The sequence below is a fragment of the Anas platyrhynchos genome, chromosome 3, assembly GCF_047663525.1.
Source record: "Anas platyrhynchos isolate ZD024472 breed Pekin duck chromosome 3, IASCAAS_PekinDuck_T2T, whole genome shotgun sequence".
In the NCBI taxonomy this organism is placed as follows: domain Eukaryota; kingdom Metazoa; phylum Chordata; class Aves; order Anseriformes; family Anatidae; genus Anas; species Anas platyrhynchos.
In genome coordinates, this window is record NC_092589.1 from 106,162,225 (window position 1) to 106,189,232 (window position 27,008).

The following is a 27,008-nucleotide window of genomic DNA, read 5'->3' on the forward strand; positions in this document are numbered from 1 at the left end:
CTGTGTGCCTGAGAACTGCTGTTGTGCCAAAAATGTACCAAAAGCAGGTTTTGTAGTTTAAATCGATTCATTGTTGATCACATGGTAATGGTTGTATCTGTCGTGTGATGCTGTTTGAACATGGGCACAGTGACAATCTCTGTCCCAAAGATGAGGGTTGCCTCTTTCTGAACCAGTCCCAGCAGAGGTTTGTCTGTCCTGCTTTCAAAATTTTCTGTACTGGAGTTTTCACATGCTCCAGAGGAAGTGTGTTCGAGTTTTTAGTTATCCTTTTGGCATGCTACCTAAATCACATTTCTTCAAAAGCTGTCTGGCTTTGGAGCATGTCGAATAGCACCCGTATCCCAAAATAATTCAGATGTGTTTTGGAGATCATTGTGTTGTGGCACCTGAGGAAACACTGGCTCTTGCAAAAGGTATCTTTGATTCCAATAACTTTCAGCATCCTATGGTATAAAATAAAGCAAAGAAAGTTGAAATGGTATGGGGAAGAGCTGGGCTGGAAAAAAAATAGGCCAGGAAGGGTATAATTTCCAGCTTTTCCAGTGGAATTTTGGCAGTCTGGGGTTACCTGTACGGAAGAAGCAGATGATCTAGATGGTGGTGCATTTGAACTAAATGTGGCATCCAGTAGAGCTGGGACTTGAAGAATTAACTTTGTTAGGTCAGTCTTTGCTAAGTTAATAAATTTGTAAAGTAATAAGTTACACCTTGCTATTTATCTTTTGCTTATTTTTCCACAAGATGATCAAATCTGAAAAATGACTGCTGTCTTTAATGTTCAAAAGGGTTGGAAATTTCCTGAGCCTCCTGGCAGGGGATGGTAGTTAATTTGACATAAAAAATGACACTAGAAAGTACTTCTAATTTCATAATAGATGCATAATGTGGGGCTGTGGAGAGTCTCCTGGCAAAAACCAGGAGACTCTGGGCATTTGATAATCGTGACAGAAGCTGTACAGACTGCTCTCTCTTGCTGTACGCTTAGATCAGAAAGATTCTGAATTTTCACAACACAGGAAAATATTTTATGCTTTGTCCACTAGCTTGCCTCGATGGTACGAGAACCAAGTTTTGCTAAATTCAGTCTAATTAAGAAGCAGGCAGTGGGGGTTAAAGCCATGACGTAAACCCGTGTTTACTGCTGGAGTTGCTGCTGCCTGGTTAGCAAAGTGAAAGACTTCTTGGAGCAGCCGGAGTGAAATGGTGCTCCAAAACCACACACAGTCTCGCCGGGGTTTGAGGAATGCTGGTTTCCTGGAGTACTGACATAGTATGGGCTGACTTTAGGTTCGGAGGATAAACTTGAAAACTCCAGACTCCAAACAATCCCAGCTTTGGTTGGCTTGTGTAAAAGTTAGGCCAAAGGGCCTCACAGTACGTCCCTCACAGTCCCGCTTCTGACCTATCCCCCATTAAAAATCCAGCATCTTTTGTTCCCTACACTAGAAATATAAAACAATTTCTGTGTGTTTTCCTCAGGAAACAGGGTTTATGTGATTTAACTGCAAGTCTGTTTTAATCCTGTGGTGATTTTAGTGCACAGGCCAGGTTGGGCCTGACAGGAGTGTCCGCCACCGGCTGGCCCTTTGGACGTGGCACTTTTTAAGGACTTCCCCTGTGAGGAGGCAGTGCTGTGCCAGCGGGCCTCAGAGGGTAGCGTCGAACTTTGAATTCACAGGTATAAAAATAATCTCTGTGTCCTGAGACAGGGCAGGCACTGTGGCTAAGATTTGTCATGAGCAAGAATAGTTGCAGAAGTTTCTGCTTAAGAGATCAGGAGACCTGCTGGTGTGACTTGTTGGGATGAACCGTGAGACTTTTTTTTTTTTTTTTTTTTTGTGTGTGTATCTATAACCCTCCTGAAAAGTGGGGTGTATGTGGTGTCCCAGCAGGTCCTTTCCCACCAGGAAAAAGGAAGTTGTGGCCGTGCTGCACCTAGAAATTTTGTTGTGTGTGCAGACCAAGCATTAACTGGCCTGACCTACACTGTGTAATTTTGAGTCTAAATGTAGCCATCTTTAAGTTTAATGTTAGCCCAGTAAGAAGTCTGTTTCTTATTGTGCTTTAGGTTAGAAAAATGACCTATAGAAACTGAAGTATTTTTCCAAAGCAAAGATGATTTAAAAAATTCGCTTACATCTGGTACTCTGGAGGCTCTTCTGAACTTAGGTCTGTGCGTGTGGTACCTGCTTTTTAAAGAGCTGAGATGAGGGCTACCAAAATAATTAGGGGGCTGGAGCTCCTGACTTATACAGAGAGGCAGGGAGAGCTAGTTTTGCTTGTCTTCAGGGTACTCAGGTACCTGTTGGGAGGTACTGAGGAAACAGAGCCAGCATCTTCTTCGAGGTGCACAGATACAGGACAAGAGGCAATAGACACAAGTTGCAACTTGGGAAATTCTGATATTAGGGAGAAAATTGTCACTGTGAGGACAATCAGACATGCGAACAAGTGCCTGGAGAAGATATGAAATGTCCACCCTGAAGACACTGAGAACCCAACGAGGCCAAAGTCCTGGGCAAGCTGGTGTATGCTGACCCTCCTTTGAGCACCCTTTTGGAGCAGGTGACCTCCCCAAGTCCCTTCCGACCTGTTGTTCTGTGAGTCTGTGACACAGCATAGGGTGTGTCATGGTTAAGGTTCTCTGGGAAACAGCTCACTGCTAGATTTGCATTCAGGAAAGTATGTTACTAACATATGAATTGTAGGAGCCTAGCAGTGCTACTGCTAGTTGAACGCTGGAGACCTGAACATGACGACTCTTCCTGCCATGAAGTTTTCCCATGCTGACTTTTCAGTAGGTGGCACTTTCTAGATGCCTGAGGATGGGCCATGAGAAAACGCTTCACCAAGCAGAATTTAGGGATCTATCTTTCAGCAGTTAGCAGCTTGTGTAATGCTAAATACTTTGAAAAAGTCAGTTCAGTTTCCAAAGTTAGTGCCTAGTTTTAATCTTAATCTTAATCTTTTTGAGATTCCATTTCCCAACTGTCAAATAGGGAGAGCATCATCACTTTCAGCAGCAGTGTAGTGACGACTACCTAAAACCCAAAGGAACATAAATAATTCTCCCATCAGAACATGGTTTGTGTCCTAGTGCTTATGTATTGCCATAGAAACACAGAAGAAAACAAAGCTTTGGTTCAACTGATGTGGAGGGGCTGCTGGAAAAAGAAGAAAACAAAACAGGTGATCATTAATTAGAACAGTTATGCATGAAAGGACCAGGTTAATTATCCAAATTCCTAACTTTTCAATTTTTCATGGTAGTACCTTCATTGTATTATTTTTGTTTGTTTGTTTCTAAATATAAATCCCTGTTAAAAATTGGAGCTATTTTTGCAGCATTTCACAGTTGCATCTTTTTGTTGTTTCTGAGGGAACAGAGCTGAAAGAGAGCTTGTGTTGCTGCAGATGCTGCTGCTTAACCCATGCCATGAACTCAGTGCAGGGACTGTCTCAGGCTCTGAGCTCAGCTCTGTTCTCATGCCCATCAGCAGGAGTTTTACCATTGCCTGCCCTGCGAGTGTCTCTTTTTTTTTTTTTTTGACTTCCAGGTGATGTGCAGCTCAGCAGAGAACTTGGATGTGAAGCATATGCGTTATACCGAGTGCATAAGGACTTCCCTGAAAGCAGTAGCTCATAATCTGCAAGAGGTGTTAGAAAAATAAGGGAGATAATAGAAGACATTAAAAGTCCCCAGTGTTCTGGAGGGTATCTGCTCAAATTCATTCATATTCTGAGAGACTTTTTGAATTTTTGAGTGCCTAAGTATGTGCCTGTCTTGTGTAGGGGACTGTGTGTATTAATGGAGCATAAACAGGATGTGCATTAACAGAGCAGAAGCGGGAAACTATGCTAAACAAATCCATGAGCAGGGGAAATAAAGCCAGCCAGCCAATCATTTCATCCATCAGCACATGCCTAATTTTTAATAAACCTACTGATACCAAAAAGCTGTTTTAAAAGAATGATAACGTTGCATTAGATGGCACTCTACTGTTTGGCAGTTCTGGAGTGAAGGTTGCCTGTCAAACCTTAACATGTATCCATTTTGTGTCTGATTTATGATAATCTTTTAACAGGAGAAATCCTGTAATATGGGAGAATAGTCTTTGCCTGTAATGTAGTGGAAAATTAGAAACCATTCACTTGCCCTGCCCTTAAAAGCCTGTAGAAATACGCAAGAAAAGCATATCCATTCTGAGAGCACAATAATTGATAGGAGGAGATGTTATTTTGGAAGTAATGCTTTTCTCTTCAGAGATAATTAGAAACTTTTATGAGTTGCAGAGTCTAGAAGTCTGACAGCGGTTTTGAATGCAACTAATTTTATGAACTTTTGAAAGCTGTATAATTCTCTGAGTTAAAAGGTCCCTTTTTACCTTTGCCTTTCAATAGCTTTCTACGCATGTCAGCTGAAAATAAATCAGGTGGGAAATCCTAATTTTATGTGCAGTTATTACTTTGTGAAACAAAAGAAAATCTCATTGCTGGGATCTGAAATATCTTGGTCTCAAGTGTCTCTAAAATATAAAGCAGGAAACAAAACCTTGTTTGTTTTATCTTTTGTTTTTCAGGTCCAAACCATGAATTACGTCGGACAGTTAGCAGGGCAAGTGTTTGTAACTGTGAAGGAGCTCTATAAGGGACTAAACCCAGCCACGTTGTCAGGATGTATAGATATAATCGTTGTACGTCAGCCGGATGGAAATCTTCAGTGTTCCCCTTTCCATGTACGCTTTGGGAAAATGGGAGTTCTACGTTCTAGGGAGAAAGTGGTAAGAAAATTCACACCATTGATATGTTCTGTCTGTGTGTTGACTAGAATGGCACGAAAGTTACTGAACATTTTGTGTAAGTCACGGTTTTCTTCAGACAGTCTTTACAATACGCTCAAATTGAGGCAAGCTTTGATTAAAATGCTTGTTGCATTTCGAAGTGTAATTTATAAGATGTCATAGACAATGTAAGACATAATAGACAAAAAACATTTGTAATAATAATAATATATAAAAAAAAAAGGCATTTATAGTATTTATTTTCAGCAGAGCAAAATTTTGATTGTGCTAATTTGGGCATGTACCCAATTTCATTATTGACTAGGTATTAAGACCCCTTTGTTTTACACGTGTATTGATAGTTACAAAAAGGGAATTGATATTGAAGTAATACTTTCAGATAACAGAATGTTAAAGTCAGTTGAAGCTAGAAAAAGCTGTGAGGACTTTAGATAAATATAATCAAGCTGAATGACCTGGCAACATGATATCAGATGAGAAGTTGCCAGTGACTAAAGCATGGCAGATTATTTTAGGAAATATTGTGTAACTACGTATAGTCTGAGTTCTAATGGTAGCTATAATTGTTCAGCAGAAAGATTCAAATGTCACCATGCACGTTGTTCAATTTTTACATGAATCAGAAAGGAATACAAATATTTAGGATGGATAAAAATTAAAATTGTTACTATGGCAAGAATATTCTGTGTCCTGAAATATAACAATAATGTAGGGTTGTCCAAGTGCCCCCCAGAATACTGTGAAAATTGATTTTGTGGCAAAAATAATTATAGGCAAAGAGAGAGATCCTCCTGGGAAGAAATGGAAATGGCTGGGGCTGTACAGCATTGAGGTAAACATGTGGAAAAAAAATCAATATGTGAATTGCGTAGAGAATATAAATCAGTTTTTATTTGTGCTTCTCATAGTGTCTGTCTAATGAATTTGAAAGGCAGGATATTAAGAATTTCCAAGTGGAAGTACTTTTTGAATGATGCAAAATTAGGCTATGAATTAAAAAGGAGAAAAGATTTATGTGATGAATGAAACATACAGAATTACATTTAGAAAGATTCAGGACTTTATGTAATGGATATATACCTTCCTGAGTAGAGGAGCAAGACACTGGTAAGCTCAACAAATTAGGACAACATACTGACAATTGATGGCCTTGTTAAGGAGTGGGGAGAGAAACAGGAGTTTTTGTTTATTACAAGGTTTCCTATGCTTCTCTGAGAAGCATTTGTCCTGTGACAATAGTAGGATAGCCGAACAGAAACTGTATACCAAAAATAACTTTATTTTCAGTTAAACAAAATGTTATTTTCTTCCAGGTTGACATAGAAATTAATGGAGAGGCTGTAGATTTACACATGAAACTAGGAGACAATGGAGAGGCCTTTTTTGTTCAGGAGATGGATAACGATAAGGTAAGAGTCACAATTTTAGTTTGTTAAAATTCAATGCTTACTTATCAAGATCAGTTTTGATTTTAGGAATTTTGTTGAAGAACATATCTTTATCCATTCTATAATTTTGAAAGTTTCTGGACATTTTTCTGCTATGGAAATTCAATACCATACAGCTTTTATAGATAAATATTTATTTATTTATTTATTTTTTGAATTGCTGAGGTTGGAACAATCTGAAGAATGTAGTCACATAGCTAAAAATATCTGAGTTTATATGCATGTCTGTGTATGAACACAATAACTTGTGCACAGTTCATACGGTCCAAATATATGTGCAACAGAGGATGATATTCCCATGGATCTGTTTTTGTAGAAATACTTGCTTTGAACGCATATACTCAACAGACTGCCAGTATAATGTGCACATGCCTTTTAAACTTCTGTGCACAGAGTAATTCTAGTAATTCTGGTATTCACCAAAGATGTGGTCTTACAACTACTATTCATGTGGAATTATATTTAAAGGAGAATGCTACTGTCAAGCTGTGTGATTAAGTACTAGTCTTTGTAAGTTATGGTCATTCTAGTTTTGAGTAGTTCACATGTAATGTAATCTAACATAGAAAAAGCCCCTTAAAGGTGGGATGAATGTTCAAATTTTTCTACTGGGTACACTACTAGTTACAGGTGGGATTTCTGCCCATGAGGTGTTTTCATCTTTATATCTTTATATCTTTATAAAGTCTTCTATGTGCTAACAGTTACTTGGTGACTGAAAATGGCTAGAAATGCTTTCATTTGTGTCTAGAGTTGTGTACATATGAGAACATATGTACATATGTGTGCATATGAGACTGTTCATGTGACCTAGTTATAAACTGTTGACCGACCTTGACTAGTATCTTTGAGTTGTGAAGGAAAATTGGATTTTACAAACTGTTCACGTTAAAAAGTAGGATTTTGTTTCTGCTCTGCATCTGGCATCAGGTGAATAGAGACTCATGCCATTAACTGGCTAATGTTAGATCCTCTTTGTTAAGAGTATTGTTCCTGGCTTGTTTAGGGAGATGCATCTATGGAACAGTTGCCATGTGCTACGGGATCATGCTGAGCATCCAGATGCTAAATCTTAGTTACTTTTCTGAAGAGTAAATGACTTTCAGTGATTGTGCATAGAATTTGAGACTAGATTTATGTCTAGCAGAGGAACTAATACGTTACATGCTTTGGATTTTTGCTTTCTCAGGAGGTAATTCCTTACCATCTCTCTACATCCCCTATTATATCTGAGGGAACTGCTTTAATGGAAGCTCAGCTGAAGAGGAACTCCATTGACAGGATAAGAAACCTGGACAACAGTGCATCCTCACAAGTATCGCCCCAAGCTCATGGATCCCAGACTGGTACTGAAACATCTCCAGTTTGTAGCTCTGTGAAAAAAAGGAGGAAAAAGAGGAGGAAATCTACTCATAAAATAGACAGTTTAAAAAGAGAAGACAATGGAGACACGTCAGAAGATGAAGACATGTTTCCTATAGAGATTAGCTCTGAGGAAGAAAAGGAACCATTGGACAATTCAAGGTATTAGAGCAGAATTGAGATATATAATAGAAACGTAATGTTAGGTTTATGTTCCATTCTGTACCTTCTGACAGTAATTTCTGTATATGTCAGTACACATGGCTGATGAACATGTTTTTCTAAGAAAAAGCTTTAGGCTAGAAAGCCATCAGGAATGTCACTAACAAAAATAATGAAAATAACACTGAAAACAAAAACAATGTTCAATCACGCTGTGCACTAGAAGGTGTGAATCAGATAACATTTATCTCTTTATCTCTTTTTAGTTCACGTTAGACTAATTCTTCTCTGCACTATTTTTTTCCCCTGTTATCTGGAGTATGTATCAGTTGAGTAATCAAGTATGTTTTTAAATGTCATGTACCTTTCCCTGTACCTAGGATCCCTGTTCCGGATGTGTTTGTTGATGAAGTATCTGACATAACGGCTCCTGTAGTTTCTACATATTCTCAGTCTTCATCTTATCCTCATTCAGATGGAGAATGGTCTCCTCTTCAAAGGTAATTTTTGTGATAGTGTAGTTCTAGATTACTGTCCTCTTTCCATTAATTTCTTTTATGCTACTGCTGTATGAAGTCTTACAAAAAATTGTTGCCAACCATGGTCACTGTCAGCTGCTAGATGAAATCAGTGTACAATAACTTCAAATTAACTCTGTCGTTGATTCAACAAATGCTGGTACCAAATACAAGTGCTGGTCCAGAAATTGTAAACAATATTTATATCTGTTGATTACACTGCTTGCATATAAATACTTTATAGAGAGGATGATCATTTTATGAACGCTGAATCTTTGCCTGAAGCACGTACCTTTTAAGGACTTCAGTGAGTGCAGACATAAATATTCGGTACTTTGTGTATACTCCTTGCAAAATCAGAGCCGATGTATAAAAATACTGCTTTTTAGTGACCATGAGTATGAGCTTCTTGTGTCCATTTTTAAAGCTAATCTAATGAATTGCAATGGTAGATAGAAAATATTTATTATGTGAAAGAACACATACAGTAACTTGCTTACTTTTTCCTGTATGTTTGTGTGCATGTGTATACCTTTGGGTTGGAAGGGACCGTAAAGATCATCTAATGTCAAAGCAGATCAGTTTGGATCTCCTTTCTTGTGTCTATGGAACACTGTGAAAAATGGATAGTTCTTCACTTGATTTCAGTTACATTGCATTATAGTCTAAATAAAGTGTGTCTGTTTATGTGGCTGTGTACACGTGCCCTCCATCTTCATGGAGACTGTTGGAGTGGGGAGGTATTTATAAGACTTTATTGTTAGTCTTATCTTAATACACTGCCTCTGTGGGTGAGGAATGGAAGAAATGAGAGCAAGCAGATGATTTCAGAGCAATGGCTTAATTTAGGTGTTTTGAATTGCATTCTAGAAGAAGCTTTCTCTGTAAAGCTTAATGAGATTAGCTTTGTTAGTCTGGTGATAACATGTATCAATACCCTGCCCCTTCTGTGGCTCTTTGAACTGTATGTTCTGTTTGTTTTTGAATTGCGATATTCTGGATTTTGAAAACTCTAGATTCACGCATTCATGTAGCTAATACACAAAGAGCTTGTGTTAATTAGCACTTGTGAATAATGACACCCTGTTTTTTTTCCTACCAACATGTTGTGCTGTCCAGTAAGCCTATAGATTGCGCAGGGCAATCCTCTCTTCTCACTGTTCCAGCAGATGGAGGCCTATCTAACTCTTGTCCTCATCAATCTTCTCACTTTTCTCCTCCAGACAGGTAGAACAGTTGTTCTCCCTCTTTTCTGTGCTGCTTTTTAATCCTTTGAACACATTAATAAACTCTTGACACATTAATTGCACATGGACTTTGCTGAACTTATAACTGCACTTATTGCTAACCCAGACACTTTTAGAAAAAGTGACATTGAAAACTATGTCCTCTGCTTACTTCTTTGTGGGCACTGATGGAAGGTAAGTTGCCTTGATGAATCATACGATGAAAGAGGGTGGCTAATGTAAAATCAGGACAGAGCAAACCAGGGTTAAAACTGAAGTTGATATAAAAAAAAAAAAAAAAAAAAGAACATAGAGTGAAAACTTGCATTCCTTTGAAGATTGATATTTACATGTGTCTTTTTGCAGTTAATGTATATTTTAATGTCATTTTTATCTCATGTTTTTCCTGAGAAGTTTGGTTTTGCATAGGATGTAAAAGTAAAAGCTGAACAAAGGCCTCAGAGATTAAGGGAAAAATAAGGAGAGCAAACCTTGTCATGGGAGGAGCCAAGTACCAAAACAGAACCTCTTTTCTCTTGATACCTGTTTTGGGGAGGGAAAGGATTGCAGTAGGAGAATATTTTAGGGAGGAAAGATGGCGCAACAGGTTGCTTAAAGTTGCTTATTCTTGCTTAAAGTTAAGGAGATCCACAGTTAAGCCCTCACTGTAGTGTAGGCTTCCTTTGGCTGTGGACTCTCTCTTACAGAGCTGAAAGTGGGTATGGACATTTTTAATAATCTCTTAATTCAAGGTCTCTCAAGGTTCTGCAGCCAGGCCCTTTCTCTCCATTAAGTCAGTGTAGACGTTACAGCAAGTAAGTTAAGCTGTCTAAAGTATGTGTCTGAATATGACCTCTACAGTTCTCCTTTAGTGCTCAGGAAGCTTTGAGTAATAAATTGAGCTAAATTGCTCATTACTTATCTCAACGTTGATGCCATACTAGGTGCTGTATCAAAACTGATAATCTTGAGGGTTTCCCAGTTTGTAGATCTGCTCTCTTTAGGCTGACCATGTAGCAGCACCAAGCTGAGGTGAGACCCTGGGGTAATCAAGAATGTTCTCCTCAGTGTTTGTAGTGGGATGGTAGGGCAGGCGCACAAGTGCAGGCCTGGAGCAGTGACGTCTCCTGTTTGGCTCTGTGAACTTTGCTTGGGAGTCCTGCAGTGTAGACATACAGCAAAAGTGCTGTAGAAACTTGTCTGTGTCTGCAACTGTTTTCCTCTGTGAAGTAAGAAACCCTGCGATGGCCACCCCAAATGAAGTTCAGAGGCTCTCAGCTACTGTTGTGATATGTACATGAGGTAAACCTCTTTCCTTCTGACAACTTTCCCAGTTTATTTGACTTTAGTCAAGGCAGGATTCTTCTTCAGGTCACACTGAGCTGAGGTTGCTCTTCTTCCTCATGTAGCGTTGACAAGGCTGGTGGCTGTAGTTTGATGTGCAGTATCTATAGCAATCTGTGGAAGGTGAGAGAATTTCAGCTGGGCCAGTGCCTAACTTAACGACAGAAGAATTGCATGAAAGTCAAGGCGTAGTTCAGCCTGAGATACAAATGTCTCAGTGATGTAAGAAAACCCCTTCTGAGTCTTTGATCCCGTGAAGTATAGGTTGCCATCACTGGATTACAACTCCTGCACCAACTTGGTATTCAGCTTTATCGACACCTAGTGCAAGTGTCACATTAATCCCAGATTTAATTTGAACTAATGGAGCAAAGAAAATTGAAGGGATGTGATTGTGAGCTTTATTAGTCTTCAGTGTGATTTTACTTTGGTGGCAATAGTATGAGGGAAATAGCAGCTAAAATAGTCCCGGAGCAGATAAAGGAGACATCTGGCATCACATATGGAAGCAGAACTATACAAACAGGAAGTAAACAAGCAAGACTGTAGTAGGCATAATTGCCATCTGCATGTATAAACTGTTGCTGTTCCAGAAGGGTATTAGGTGGAGAGAGTAGCTATTGAGTGTTAAACAACAATATGGCATGTGAAAGAAAAGCAAAGGTATTTATTTCTCTGTAATGGTAGAACAGCTCACAGTGGGAGGCCACCAACCCCATGCTAATGGGTGGCATACAAAATTCCAGCTTGTCTTCCAGAAGACACAAAGATACTAAAGAATGCTTTAGTATCCTTTTATACGAGCACGAACATAATTTACCCCATTTGCCTAGTGGATGCATGTTTGCAGTCTGATTTAATGTTGGACCTTTTAAATTAAGATGCTGTTACAGTGATAATTATGGTCTACCCTGAGGTTGCATTAGTATTTGTACAGTAAGCTCCAAGGAGGAATCAGCTGAAAACAATTCTGAAGATCCAACGTGCTGCTACTCCTCAAATCTTGTATTTTATTGTAGAAGAGTATTTATAGAATGTGAATTGTGCTCGAGTTGAAAGTTCAGTAGATAGCATGTACTCCGGTGTATACGCTGTTTTGGGAGAGAGGGTGATGTGGGGTTAGATGTTCACCCCGTTCCTGATTTACCATGGTTACACTTGAGCTGTATCTTCTGTGAACCGAGAACCTAGACTGGTGCTGGGATCATGAGGCAACCTTTTGCAGCAGGAGCCATCGCAGAGCAGAGCTCTATCTGTGTTAATGTACACTATTTCTGGCACTTATGTGTGTGTGGCTGGGAACACATATCATGGTTCTTGGTGCTGAGTAACACCAGCTTCTTCCCCACTTAGTTCTGCATACAAGGAAATTTGTATTTTCAGATAAAACTCTGGAAAAGGCAGAGTTCCTCCCTGCCCCACTCTGTGGTCTGTGTTCTCACTGCAAACTACAGAGTTTCTAGCCCAGGCTGAAGTAGTGCCTCTATTCTCTCATGTTATCCAGCTGGATAAGCGAACTTGGGATGAATATACTCCACAGCCTAAACTGGAGATTTTTCAAAGTAAACAGTAGGCATTTTGAAGGTTAAAATGTATGTAGTGCACAGATTAATTTGTGTGGTGACAACACTTCCCAAAAGTTAGATTTTGGGGGCTTAAAGTTGCAGTAGAAGCATTTTTGCTGGCTGAGATTTTCTGAATTTCCCAGGTTCCTGTATTCAAAACTTTCAGTGGGCCCTAGATGCGTGGAAGATATTGCAAATCCTACAGATTTGTCAGTGGGATATGTAAAAGGTGTTAATCTCAATAGGCGTATCTTGAATCCTAAGAGCTAGAAAAAACTTTTACAACTTATTGCATCAATTCTTTTGTCTGTCAAATGGTAGGTTATATCCTAAGGACTAATAAATATTTGAAATTCTTGGGCACCGCTGTGGAAGATCTTTTTTGGTCCTGTTACAAACGTAACAGTTTAGTTAGATAAATTACTTATTTGTAGCTGAAGAGTTTTTGTGTTTGCCCATATTCAAGGTATATGTTACTGCAACAAAGCTAAAAAACAGTAATAATGTAGATAATTAGTTGCTAACATTCAGATGTGAAATTCACAGGTTTCTAAAAGCTGCTTTATGTTAGTGTAAAGTAATTATTTTCCTATGACGAATGAATGCCTGAGCAAGCTCTACAAAACTGCCTTATGTTAAAAGAACAAAACTTGTTGGGCTATTCAGTTGATCTAAAAGAAGGTATAAATCAAACATGAAGAATTTAGACTAAACGTAGAAAGCCTTTTAACAGTGAAGGTAGCTCAGCTTTGGACCTTTGATCCAGAAATGTTGCGGATTGTTTTTTAACTTGTAGTTTATAAATCAAGATCGTATTAGTATACCAAAGTCTGGCTCACACAGCCACAAATGTTTGGCTCAAACAAAAATAATGGTCTTTCTTCAGGAGTTTCCAGGAGAAATTCTAGGACTTGCATTACGCAGAAAGGCAGAATAAATAATTAGGATTTTTCATTTTGCCCTTGAAACTAGTGAATTATTATTTATTAACAGCTAACTTGACATCACGTTATTGACTTCATCCCATTAAAAATGTGCTATAAACTGATAATTTACTAATAAATGATTAAATACTTCATATTCCAGTAGGCAGCAAAACAAGCAGTTAAATATTTTTGCACTGGGAAGGCTCACATTCTTTGTGCACTGCTCTTGCTGGTTTCCCTAAAAACATGTGTATGAAGATAGAACTGAACAAGTCAGTAAAAGGAAGTAATCAACTGGATTCCTTAGACTAATTTATTATTTAGTCAGGGTAAAGTGGCTTGTTGATGTGAATGAATCATTTCTGCACTTCATTATAACAATACTAACATCTCTTCATCTGCTGCTGCTGGTGCTATCCCCATTTCACATTCTATTCTTCTGCACAAAAAAAAAAATAATAAAAAAATCTTCACGAAATGTTCACATCCAGCGCCTCTCTTTCTGCTTCTCAAAGCCTACCTCTGTGATGGCATTCACTAAAAAATGACAGATGAGACCTCTGAGTGCCAGTCTAAGAAGATCCTGAACTGTTTGGAATGTTTCTCCATGCTTTCACACTGTCATATGGCTGATAATAAATACAAAATACTCAATGCTTTGGGCTGGTGGATGTCAGTTTGGAAAGTGCTTAGTGCATTGTGGTTATTTTTATTTTTGCAGTATTTTTGTAATAAGCATTGTTTATTTTTGTTTGTTTGCTTTTCTTCAGCCCGTCAGGTTCACGCCCTTCTACTCCTAAAAGTGATTCAGAATTAGTCAGTAAACCCATGGACAGGAGCGGACTGAAGAATAATCCACACATGCACTGGGCCTGGGGAGAGCTACCCCAAGCTACAAAGGTATCCAGTGTAATTGGTTTACTTCCTGATAGCATCTATTGTGCTTTAATAGGGCTTATTTTATTGCAGACTCCTGAATAGGGAATGGATCCTGTTTGTACATGAAATTGTAATATTTTATGTAAGAAAATTGCATTTTGCAATTAGGAGATACAGAGAAATGCTGTGTGCCATTTCACAGCACAGATGATGTGTGGTAGAAAACGGAGAAGTCTTATAAAACTTAGAAACTTAAATAACGTATAAAATAGAACCCAGCACCCTTTGGTAAATCACTGAAATTCATAAAGGGCCTTAGATGGAAATGAGGTGCTTCGTGCTAGCAGTTTGATTCACAAAAAATAACATTGGCTGCTTGAATGCGTAAGTCCAGCAGCACCTGTGCTTCTGTATCTCTACATGCCCAGATGTGCAGCTCTCTTGGTTGAGCCCACTGGCTTGGTGCCTTTCTCCAGCCTGAGGCCTTTTGGCTTTTCTGAGGGCCCTGCTAGCTGGCAGGATCTGTAGCATGCCAGCAGCGTTGCCTTCCATGCTGCACAGAAGCCATGTGCATCTCCAGGTCAGGTGTGGCTGGCTCCTTACCATAGCTGTTGAGCCAGAGTGTTCATAGAGGAAAGGGGAGGTTGAGGGGTTACACCTGCCTCACGGAGAGAGGAGTGAAAATCATCTCGAGAATCTGATATCCTTGAATTGAACAGAACAGGTACAACTCTGGCTGTTGCATTTTTTAAGAGCTTTTCTTTACAGCAGTCTGTTTATTTTCCCTCACAGACCAGTTCCCTGATCAAAGCTAAGGAACCCAGCATGGTAGATGTAAATCCTTCTGAAAGCACTCACTTTCGGGTCATCCAGAGTGCTCCTGTGGAGGAGTTTAACACCGTGTCTCCTCTACCTGCCCTTGGACAAGCAGATGCAGCAACTGCTGATGAAACTGAGCCCTTGCCAGCTGAGGCAAATAAGCCAGAGACAGAGTCTGCAGGAGCAGCTGTAGCACCGTTGCCTGCCAATGAAGAAATAAAACAAGCTGCAGCTTGCTCAGCCCAAGCAGTTGACAAGACAGATTCCCCTACCAGAAAGAAAGGTAAAGCTGTTGATTCTGCACTTTTATATGTATGATTTTTGTCTTTAGATTTCATGGTGATAAAGCACCCCATTGTCATATAAATTAATCTGTGCCTTTAGGGCACTTTGAGATCTGGAAAGGAATAAACTTTAAAAGAACCATCAAAACCTAGCAGTGCAGCAGGCAGCTCACAGGAATGAAGTAGTAAGGCACAAGTTCTCCTTCACTGGGGATTTTTCCATATTTGATGAATTCAGAGATCACATTTTGGTAGAAGCCCATTCTACATATGCTGAATTACTTGCTTTGACCACTTTTGGAGTTGTTCTGCATGACGAATAGTTGTTGAACTTCTCTATTCATGTACAAAGTAGTAATATATATTTTGCACGAACAACAGGTTTGCTGTAAATTAAGGTAGTTTTGTTTTACATAAGCCATTTCAGGAGTTATGTTTAGTTGGTACACATCTTATTTTGAATTTGCGAGGTACAATTCTGTCTGCTTTTCTGCTTCCAAATTCTTGGTATCTATAACCATGTTGTTTTATTCCAAATGTTAAAATCTTCACATGAAATTTACTTACAAATGTTGTTTTAGAGCTCTAATTATTCTATAATTATGAAAGCTCTATAAAAGCCTGATTTGTGCAGATGTTTTTTATCAGTAAATATACAAGTTTTTAGCCACTTCCCCATGCTTTTCAGAGTCTCTGAAAACAACAAAAAAATCTGATTGCTTTTGTGATGTTTCACGTTGGAAATTGTGACAGCAAGAAGCTGGGGGTTTTAGAATGAATTCCAAATAAAATTTGGCCTTATACTGGTTATCTGTCTAGACTTAGCAGCAACAGCAGAATAGAGGTGGCACTGCATGTTGGTACTAGTGTAAGACAAGATCTGGGTTCAGGTCTATGCTGTCTTGTCTTCTGCAGTGGTGCATGTGTGCAACACATCAGTTGTATGTTTGAAAGAGTGAATTGTCTCCACCAGCATGCCAGGTATAGTCTGGTAGTGACTGTAGTGATGATAGTCTGTTGCATTGTTTCTGTTCTGCAGGGCAATATTGAATATTAATTATGTGGAGATTAAATGCTTTGATTGATAGGCCTGTGGAAATGCTTACGAAAGTGTTCCTCTTTCTGTTATCCTGTAGTGACCTCTGACTTCTAATTCCCAGTGGTTTTGTCTGGAACAGTGGGGCTGCAGCATGTCTCAAATTATGTCCTATGCTGTCACGTTTGTGTGTTTGAAGTGTGAATAGTGTATGCAAACAACTTGGTTTGAAACTTTTGGCTGTACCACTCAATGCAGCTGTAGTACACAAAGTGTTACAACCTGTCTTCTTTTTCAGTCCTAAAATGAATAGCTAAATTGCAATAACAATTCTGTCTTGTTACTCAGAAAATATTTGTTAATAGGCTTATTTATGCCATCCCTTACAGACAAACGAAGCCGGCATCTTGGTGCTGATGGTGTCTATTTAGATGACCTCACTGACATGGATCCCGAAATTGCTGCACTTTATTTCCCCAAAAAGTATAAGTCCTTTGTTTATATTTCTACTATTTAAATAGCTCTCTTTTCCTTTGAAATTTAAACTGTTCATGTGAACTGGATGAGATCTCCTTTTTAAAGTACAAAATTTTGTTTTCCTTCTGTTTTCACCTCAGCTTGGAGTATTAGAGCTTCCGGATAGCTTGGCATTAAGGCCTAAAAAGTGTGCTTAAAATTGATTTTCCATTTTGGTCAACTAAGCATCATATATTGATTGTGGATTGTTATGTAATGTACACTGATGTTTGTGAGTGTTACTCACATGCCCTGGGAGAGCAGTTGGCTGTGGGATATATATATCCCCATGTCCTTGCTTATTACTGTGAAGAACACAGCTTACTGCTAACAGCATAAAATTATTGCTCTTACATTGTTCTACTGTGGGTGATCGCCTATAAATATGAATGTTGTGCATCATTCAAAAATGAGTTCCTGACAGATTTATGTATGAAAATATTTTATACCAAACATACAACTTCCAATTTGTTTCAATCTTTATCAGAATCTCTTTTAAAATTTCTAGTCTTCTTTCCATATCTCTCTAGTCATTTGAGTAAAGTCATTGAGCAACAATTAAGGCAGCTTGCATATTTTATTTTTCTTTCTTGCTTAAACTCAGCTGTTGTAATATTAGCATTTCAATAAAACAGAGAAAGATTAGTAATATAGAGGAAAAGGCTGGATTGCAAATTCCTTTCTCAAATGCATTCATATAAATTTGGAATGGAAAGCAGAACTTGAAGAGCCTGCACTTTGTAATAATGATCTCATCTATACACAGATTTTAAGTGAATATAATTATGTGCTATTTCTTAAATTTTTAAAGATTTTAATAGCTTATATGTAAATTATTTTATTTATATACACATTTGACATAAATATACAAACATATACTTCCTTCATTTTGGAGTTAGATATCAGTTTATATAATTGATACAAATTCAAGAATAAGCTATATTTATTCTTCTTCCAATGTGAGAACAGTTCTACTAGTATAAACTCTGCTTATAGTAGTATTATTTTGTCTAATAAGCTTTTACAGTTTATTGTCTTATTCTTCCTCTCTCATGTAAATGAGCTATACATGACTGGTTTAGGCAAGTAAGTAGAAACAACCTAATTTGGAAGGTTATGTGAGGCCTATGCTACTTTGTTTAAATTTTATGGCTAAAACAAGCAAATTTCTTTTTCTGTATTTTTAAGTATGCATCAGATGTAAGCAGTGCATGTTGAAGGGAGAGAATTTGGGAATGGATACGTGAAGACTGAATGTCTGATTTTTCTTTTTCAGTGGGGACAATGTACAAAGCAAGAACACAAATGACACAGGGCCGTGGTCTGCCAGTCAGTCTCCGCAGTCTTTTGGGAGTTCAGGTGTTGACAGTGGTGTTGAAAGCACCTCAGATGGAATCAGAGATTTGCCCTCCATTGCCATTTCTCTTTGTGGAGGCCTTACTGACAACAAAGAAATAACCAAAGGTATTAAATGACCTTCTGAATTAGAGGCGTGTGATGTCAGACGAGTTTTAACATCCTTGACCGAGGAAACAGTGCCCTCCTGCGGCTGTATCTAGGAATGTGTTGAGAAAAGATTGTCCCTGAAATGACAAGTTTCATAAAATTTCTCACGTTTAAAACAGTAAACTGATAAAGGACTTATAATTTAAAATGTTTTAATAATCTGCTGTATGCTAGGAAAACATATGGAAGTACTCGACTGTCTATGTCAGGAATGAAAAAGATCTGTAAATGGGGACATCAGCTCTGTCACCAGTTTCTTGTTTGATTCTTTACATAAATCATTTAGAGTACTCTGTGCTTGAAACTTCTAGCTGCATACTGTGAAGATAAACGGTTTAAAGCATGCATATTCTGCAGTAATGTGGAGGCATAAACCCACCTGATCCTGATGCTACATTAATTTCTGTTCAAAAGATGGTTATTAAAGCATTTTGAATATGTTGTGATCTACGTTCGTTGTTCAAATCACCTGTAAACTATGGGGATTTTGTGGAAGGAGTAACAACTTGTGGAAAGGGTGTTTGTTCACAGATATGTTCCTTTTGCAGTGAGCCTTAGAAGTGATTATTAAGTTTTTGCCCATGGGTTTACGTATATGTAAGCCCACCTGTTCCTGGTTTGGACAGAGGATCAGTGGAAGTGATGACAAAGTACTGCTGTACTTTGCTTAGAAGCCTGAGTTTCCTCCTCACAGTTACATCCCTAAGCTTTTACTTAGCTTGTCTTATGAAGGAGGAAGACACCCAACAGCTCACAAAGAAACCCTCAGCATCTTCTGAAATTTAGAGTTTCTGAACCTCTTGCTTCTATATTACTGCTGATCTCGTACCCTAGTAGTCAAGGACAGACTCTGAGTGGGAAAGCTATATGTCTGAGTTAATGCTAAATTTTTTAGGTTGTTTTGCCCCAGGAATCTATAAATGTATGATTTACATATGCTTTTTTTTTTTTTTTTCCCCCAACAGAAGAGTTCTTAGAACATGCAGTAACATATCAGCAGTTTGTGGACAATCCTGCTATCATTGATGACCCTAACCTTGTGGTTAAGATTGGAAATAAGTAAGTATCTTTCAGGAGAAATGATTCTTACTGTTGCAAATAAAACATTGCTTGTGCTACTTCAGTGTGTTAGATCAATTTGACCATAGCTGAAAAATGGGTTTTGCACATTCATAGCATAGATTCATCTAGAAGGAGTCATCTCTCTAGTGAATTCAGGTTCTTCTTCTTCCACGTACCTTTCCTCCTTTAAACTGAAAGAGCAGCTTCAGATGACCTGTCACAGCTAACTTAACAGAACTTGAATTTCAAGAAGCTAGTATTAAATGCTAATGGTGTTCACATGCAATTGATAGAGTAAAAATGAAATAGGTTGTGAACTTGCTAAGCCTTGCCTTGAGTAAATTTGAATAATGAATATTTACAGGGATGTGGCAGTCTGCTTGCAGACCTTCCGTACCCAGCAGGTTGTCTCTATAAGCTGAATATTTTTGCTTATGTGCCTCTGTGGAGGCATTGCTTTTCAAGACTTGTCAGACTTCACCCACTCAATATGAGACTTCTGTTTCTGGAAGGCTGAGACATTATTTCATATGTTTATATTCCTGGGCAGTGCAGCACTATGGCCTATGCTAGATGCAGCTCTATGAAGGGTATTTTAACTTGACAGCCTCTTGCAGCTGACTTACTGTGTTTAGCGTAGAGAAGACATAATGACATTGTGCTGCAGTTAGGAGTTAGGCTACCCTTAGTTATAGACATTGCTTATAAAAATCTGACGTGTCCAGTACATCCTCATTCAATACTCTTTAATCACAAATGTGTTGGGTATATGATGACCTTGTCTCCTTCATCAGACAAGGATAACTTGAGAGGTGTATAGCTGACCCTCTCTGCAGTCTGAGGTCAGTCACTTACTGCTTCCCTGCCTTAGTCCTCTGATATTTGAAGGTAGTGTTCATGTGCCTGCTGATGTGTTGAGAAGAGAGGAGCACTCAGTGAGGATCTTAACTGTCATGTTCTCTAGACAGATGATTGATACCACTGTATTAATCCTACTGTCTGCAATGTAAGCTGAGCTGTGCTCAGCACATCATAGCAAAACGATAACATCTTACAGACTCCAGTCCCTAACCTTTGTATAGAGCCTTGATGCAGGAACAGTGAAACCTGCTTGTAAAAAATGTAGCTTGTGTTGCAATAATGAAGTACAGTAAGGAATGGATGACAAATACCATTTCTACTTAAGGACCTAGCTTCTCTTGTGTTTCTCAAAAAGTAACACATACGTATGAATATACTGTGGAATAAGGTGAGACTGCTGTTGCTGGTCCAGGCCAGAGTTGGACCTGAGCTAAAGGAGCTTCATGGGTTTAACGTACCAGATGATAAATACTAGATTGTGCACTGGAACCTTGAGATTACAAAATGCAGCAATTGTCTCTCTTGAATGCCTAGGTACTACAACTGGACAACAGCTGGTCCCCTTCTGCTGGCAATGCAAGCATTCCAGAAACCTTTGCCAAAGGTGAGATTGAATATGAAGGTTGGTCAGAGTGGGAGCTATGACATTCTACTGTTTATTAAGTTGCATCATTCACTAAGGTTGAGAAAATGGGTGGTTTTACAAACGCATCTGCATATCTGTTATATCTATTCACACATTACTGTTCACTGTTATATCTGTTCACTCAAAACCATTAAATTTGGTCTGTGAATAGTTTTTATTTCCTAGTCTAAGATCATTACAACAGTGGCAGTGACTAATAGCTATGACCCTGTAACAGCTGTATGCTGGCTTACACATTGAACAGTCCAATTACATTTTGTTGCCTCAGGACAGAAGTACATGCTACTGTGAAAGTTTATAAAGGAGCAAGTATCAATATTGGCACTAACGTGTGATATTTAGCCATGAATTTAACATATTTTTGGATCCTACGCTTTCCCTCTGCCGCTTGCAACCCAGCACGTGTTTTGTGTTTTACCTATGTGAATTCAAATTTTATCTCTATTGCCATAAATTTAGAGTATTATGGGTTTTGGAGAAATCAGAATCAGAAAGAACAGCACCATGTTCTTTCTGATTTAGTGCTACATTACCTATATATGCAAATAGGTGTAGCTGCACTGTAGTATCCCAATATAAAGTAAAATGATCCTAGAAATCCCAAACATCTGGCAAACCTGGTTTTAACTTCAGGATGTTGCAGAGACTGATTTGTTTTGTGTTTTACTGCACATATTCTAGTAATCATCAAAGGTGGGGTTCATCCCACCAAACTTGAGTGCCTACAGGAAGGACTACACTTGTATTTGCTGATCACTTCCACAGAGTGATTCAGACCTTGTTAGGTGCATATTGTTCTTCACTGGGATCCAGATCTCTTGGCTTTTGCCTAGGAAGGAAAAATAGAAACAAGTAGTATGAAATATTTTTCCTGTTGAGGGAAATAGCAATTCCTTCAACCCTACTGTTTTTCTTAACCAGTTGTTTATTAAAGTTTTTGGTTTATGTTAATAATGGAACTAAGGAGTTAGAATATTAAGAGACTTTAATCAAAACAGGCTTTGTGAAGTGATTGAAAACTGGAGCTATTGCAAGAATCACCCATGTTCAGCAAAACACGCTTTAAACACATGCCTAACTGTAAGCATGTGCATGTAGCCTCACCACTGTGTCTAGTTTTGGACAGCACAGTATAAAAGGATATAAAACTATTACAGAGCATCCAAATGAGGGCTACAAAGATGGTTAAGGGTCTAGAGAGCAAGATGTATGAGGAGCAGCTGAGGTCCCTGGTTTTGTTCAGCCCAGAGCAGGGCAAGCTGAGGGGAGGCCTCATGGCGGCCTGCAGCTCCCTCAGGAGGGGAGCGGAGGGGCAGGCACTGAGCTCTGCTCTCTGGGGACAGCAACAGGACCCGAGGGAATGGCATGGAGCTGGGACAGGGGAGGGTCAGGCTGGTGTTAGGGAAAGGTTCTTCACCGAAAGGGTGGTCAGGCACTGGGACAGGTTCCCCAGGGCAGTGGCCATGTCACTGAGCCTGATGGATTTTAAGAGGCATTTAGACAGTGCTTTGAGACATAGGGTCTGATTTTGGAGTGACTCCGTTTTTGGAGTGTGGAGCCAGGAGTTGGACTCTGATCATTGTGTGTCTCTTCCAACTCTGGGTATTCTATGATTCTGTGGTCTCATTAAAAGTCAATAGAACATCTGCTTGAAGTTGTCCAGATGTTTGAGAACCTCCTTAAACTGTAGCCGTTGTTCTCAATGTTATGTTCTCTGTAGCTCCATCTGCACTTTTTTTTTTAATACGTTTAAAAAGTTCTCAATTTACTTGCTCAGCTTCATTCACTTCTTTCTTTTCTAATATACTTTAGATAGCATATGGAAGGAGAGCCTGTGGAAAAACAGAAAAGGGAGGCATTGTATTGTCTTGTACATGGGCAGTGCTCGATCTTCTCTTTTAACTGCAAACGTTTCTTAGAATAGTCTTTTTTTCTTTATATCACTATCAACATTGCATTTTTATTTTGATGACTTGGTTTACAGTAGAGACTGTCATTTAATCAGAAAACCAGTAGCTAAGCAATTCTAGGGCATACCAAATGCTGTGGCCACTTCTATTGTAATATTTCCCCTTTTGTATTTTGCTTGCTCTCTGGTAGAAATAATTCAACTCTCGTTGTTAAGCTGCATAAGGTCCAGTCATTATGGTTACTGAAAGAAACTTTTCTCTACTGGGATCCAATTACATATAACCAATAGAAAGTAGCCAGGGTTTAAAAAAGTAACAAAAAACATTTCTAACACTGTCATTTAAGTTCATAGCATCATGCTAAACTCATAAAAGCTAGTTAGTTTTTTGCCTTTTTCTTAGTTTGTGATTAAATTTGAGCCTTATAGTTATTTTTAATGAGAATGACCGTCTTGCATGCTGGTTTGTTACTGTTTTCCATGAAAGCTTTTTACGGAAGTGATCTTTTTATTTATTTATTTATTTAAATTATTAACTAAGTAACTTTAACTTAAAAACATTGGTTCTTCATTCCAGACATTAAACTAATACCTATTTATGCTTTATTTTTCTTCTTTGATTTCTGTCTCTTTTTCATTTTTCTTTTAAAAATTTCATAAGTATTCATGCTTAAGTTACTTCAAAGCAGTGCTGGATACCATTAGATTTTGCTTTAGTGGAATTTATGGTTCACAGACAGTATGTTTACTTTTATTCTATTTATTATCAGTTACAATTGTACATTTGGCACTTTTTCATTTACATATATCAGGTTGTCCTTTGTTTCGGTTTCTTTTTATTTTACCACCCATTTATCACAGGCCACTGTGGAATCTATCATGAGGGACAAGATGCCCAAAAAAGGTGGAAGGTGGTGGTTTTCCTGGCGAGGGAGAAACAGCACTATTAAAGAGGTAAGTTTGAGAAGCAAGCAGTTTCCTTCTGGGTGCAGTGGGAAGGGTGGATACCATCATATTCATCCCTCAGAACCTTGCTTCTAGTCCTAACTCAGCACTCAATTTGAATCAATTTGAACACACTAAAAGACATTTGAACAGGATCTGAAGTCTGACTTCAGAAAGCCTTGGATCAGATCCTACCTGGAATGTTTACTTGCAGTGTTTTGGTTCTGCATTACTTTTCCTTATACAGATGTGAGACAATGTTATCTAATGGATTAAATTTGACTGGAAACTTAGAGTTGAAGAGCTGTGCCACCAATTTTACGTTTTTATATATTTTATTTACCTTCACGCAGTTTTCATTGACAGCTGAAGAAAAGAGATTTCTGACTAGAGTACACTGTAAAATTCAGCAAAATCTAAGATGGAAAACTGAATATATATTAGTTTTAAATCCTTTTTGAATTTCTTTCCTGAGCATTAGAATTTTGTGGTAATGGCCTTAAAGCTGTGAATGAACATTAAAGAACGTTATGGTGAAAAAAGCAAAACTTTGTATGAAATATTGATCTTCTGTCTAGACATATTTAATCTTTAAAGTTCGCTAATAAAACTGCTTCATATTCATTTATACTATTGAAGCTTTAGTACTTGAGGAGAGAAAATGACTTCTAATACAGTTTTATGGTTGTACCTCAATAGATGAACTTTTTAGCTTTGCGTGAAATAACCACTGTACTGATCTGTGGATATGGGCTTCAGAGCATGAGATTTTAGTTTCTACAGTTAACTTGAAGTTTTTAGAATTTCTTTCTGAGTGGAATTTGCTTATCTATAGAGCTGTGTATAGAGCAGGTATAAATTGACAATGGGAAGCGTTATTCTTTGTTTCTTTCAAAAACATTCACTTTTTAAAGGCCTTTCACTTTTGGGAAGAAATCGGTATAGGTTAGCACCTCCTCAGGGTAAAAATAATTTGGAAAGTTTTATTGGAGTAATGATTTTGATGATTCAAATATCTTGAAAGGTAGTTTCTGTTATTTTTCCGGTGTGATATTTTGCCCTTTTAAGTGAAATCTAGCTATTTGTGGTGAATTAACTGGATAGTTATGAGGTTGATCCTAGAACTTCAACAGTGCTAGCCACCTGAAATCCGATAGTTCTGTACTTCTATGCAAGACCGAAATGTAATTCTTCTGAGTTTTATATTTGCATTTTTTTAGTCCTTTAGGCCTTTATTCTTTAAGACATCCCTAAAATTGTACTTTGCCTGCAAGTAAAGGGGTCTATGTGTGTGTGTAAAAACCTTACTTGCTTTTTGCATAAAAGTTTTTTTTTTGTTTTTTAATAGTCTATACAAGACAGAATGGGTTTTTCAGATATTCTGCCCAACTTCTCATACTTGTATTTTTGCAGGAAACAAAGGCAGAGCAAGGTATGAGTGGGAGCAGACTTACAGGAGAAGAATCTTCACAGATGAGCATGGCAAACAGGTACCCAAGAAGTTATCTGTACCTGAAATGAGCTTGAGTTACAGTTGAACTGTGAAAGGAAGCTACCTCATATATTTTAAGAAAGAAATGCTGCATCAATGAAATATTTCGTACAATGAAATAAAAATGAATTTAAGTGCAGATAGGAAGGCATGGCACGGTTGCAGACCTTGCAAGTGTGCTTTTTCTAGTATACGGTTTGGCTGGTAATTCTGTCATACATCTTACAGCCCTTTGACAGCAAACAATAATTGGAGCAGTTCTCTAAAACTAGCTCTCTGGAGTTCTCAAGGAAAGATCATAGATGACCCCAGGTTGTTGTCAGTTCTGACTTGCTTTATGAATATTTATGGCCTGACAGTTTAATTTCTTCCTTCGTATCTTAGGAGGTTCAAGGGTCTAACACTTTCCAGGCTTCTTTTCACAGGCTATTGATAGGAAAACGGCATGTTTTTCTATTACTTTTTTTTTCCAGAGATTTCAGAAATCTATTCCTTTGTGCTCCAAAGTAATTATACCATATGACCAGATTCTCTGCCTCAGTAGGGCTTTGTAAGATGAGTCTTAACTTGCCCCCAAAACTTTCTAGCCAGGGACAGCTCTCCTCCCATACCTCTTTGCTGACTGACTGTAAATCAGATCTGACTGTAAAGACAGCTCACGTGTGCTGCACGTAGAACTGAAGAAGGCCATAGCATTCAGATTTAAATATGTTTTATTCTTATTAAGTTAAGCCCTGGGGTCACCTGAAACAAGAAGGCTGTTGTTGACATTCTTTCTGGAGATCAGTAGTTACACTCCAGGAGAGTGGGCTGGAAAAGGGATTCCCTGCACTGTAGGAGACTAGCTGTTGTCTTACTTGGCTCTGTTTTCTGAGTTTGTGAGATACACAGAAGGAATTGGAAAGGCTGATCTCCCTTTTCTGGATAATAAGTGACATTAAGGTCTGTTTCTATTACACATTTGTTGGAAGATAGGCTTTAAAGTGGGATTAAGATTTCAAGCAGACTAGGTGCTGTAATTGGTGCTTGTTGTTTATTTTAACTGATCTTACAAATCTGTTGATAAGAATTTGTTGCTTGCAAGCAGAACAGTGCAAGTGGAATATTGAGTAAAGCTTTTGAGATCTGATGTTAAAAAGGATAATGATTTTTTCTTTAATATTGGTAGTCATGACATATGGTACCTTGATACTGGGTCAAGACTTCCTGTCATCAAAGAGCATCCAGGTGTGATGGAAATAAAAGCCCAATAGCTGATTGTTTTGAAGATGATATTTGAAGGATCTGAAAGGATATTTTACCTTCTCTGGGTGATAGATCTGTGTAATATAGGAAAACTTTCCCTCTGAAGAAAACTGACCCTAAAAAGAAAAAAATCAGAAAAAAACAGTAGCAGAAAAATAAACATTTTTCTGCTGATGTGTATTTGAATAGAATTCTCTAAAGGAGTTCAGTGGGGTGGCTTTTTTTTAAATGTTTTCATCATCGTATCCTGAATGGGGTAATCCTGCAAATCCTGGAAAAGAACAATCCAATGATCTAAAATTGCTCATTGAAAAAGGAAGAGGAGGGTTTTTTTTTTTTTTTTTTTTTTTGCTAATAAAACTTTCATCGCCTGGATTCTTTGATTAATTGCTAAATTTCTTAAAAACAAACAAACAAAAGAAAACCAAATAAACCCTAGCATAACAACTCCC

The 27,008-nt window shown here is 38.2% G+C and overlaps 1 protein-coding gene across 11 annotated transcripts in view; it reads left to right on the forward strand.

The window, feature by feature from the left end:
- The window catches only part of LPIN1 (lipin 1), a 76,600-nt gene that overhangs the window by 34,759 nt on the left and 14,833 nt on the right, over nt 1-27,008 (forward strand). For 5 of the 11 annotated variants that reach the window (XM_005010582.6, XM_013106873.5, XM_013106887.5 and 2 more), the window contains 13 exons: nt 4,584-4,784; nt 6,119-6,214; nt 7,443-7,777; nt 8,158-8,277; nt 9,415-9,522; nt 14,127-14,256; nt 15,028-15,337; nt 16,764-16,857; nt 18,167-18,354; nt 19,362-19,455; nt 20,854-20,923; nt 23,736-23,828; nt 25,233-25,309. In XM_005010582.6, coding sequence (XP_005010639.2) covers nt 4,584-4,784; nt 6,119-6,214; nt 7,443-7,777; nt 8,158-8,277; nt 9,415-9,522; nt 14,127-14,256; nt 15,028-15,337; nt 16,764-16,857; nt 18,167-18,354; nt 19,362-19,455; nt 20,854-20,923; nt 23,736-23,828; nt 25,233-25,309 — 1,916 coding nt within the window. Of the gene's footprint in view, nt 1-2,545; nt 2,569-2,879; nt 3,193-3,565; nt 3,718-4,583; nt 4,785-6,118; nt 6,215-7,442; nt 7,778-8,157; nt 8,278-9,414; nt 9,523-14,126; nt 14,257-15,027; nt 15,338-16,763; nt 16,858-18,166; nt 18,355-19,361; nt 19,456-20,853; nt 20,924-23,535; nt 23,614-23,735; nt 23,829-25,232; nt 25,310-27,008 lie in introns of those variants that run through there. The other 6 variants (XM_038176799.2, XM_072036441.1, XM_038176802.2 and 3 more) reach the window with 5 other exon arrangements.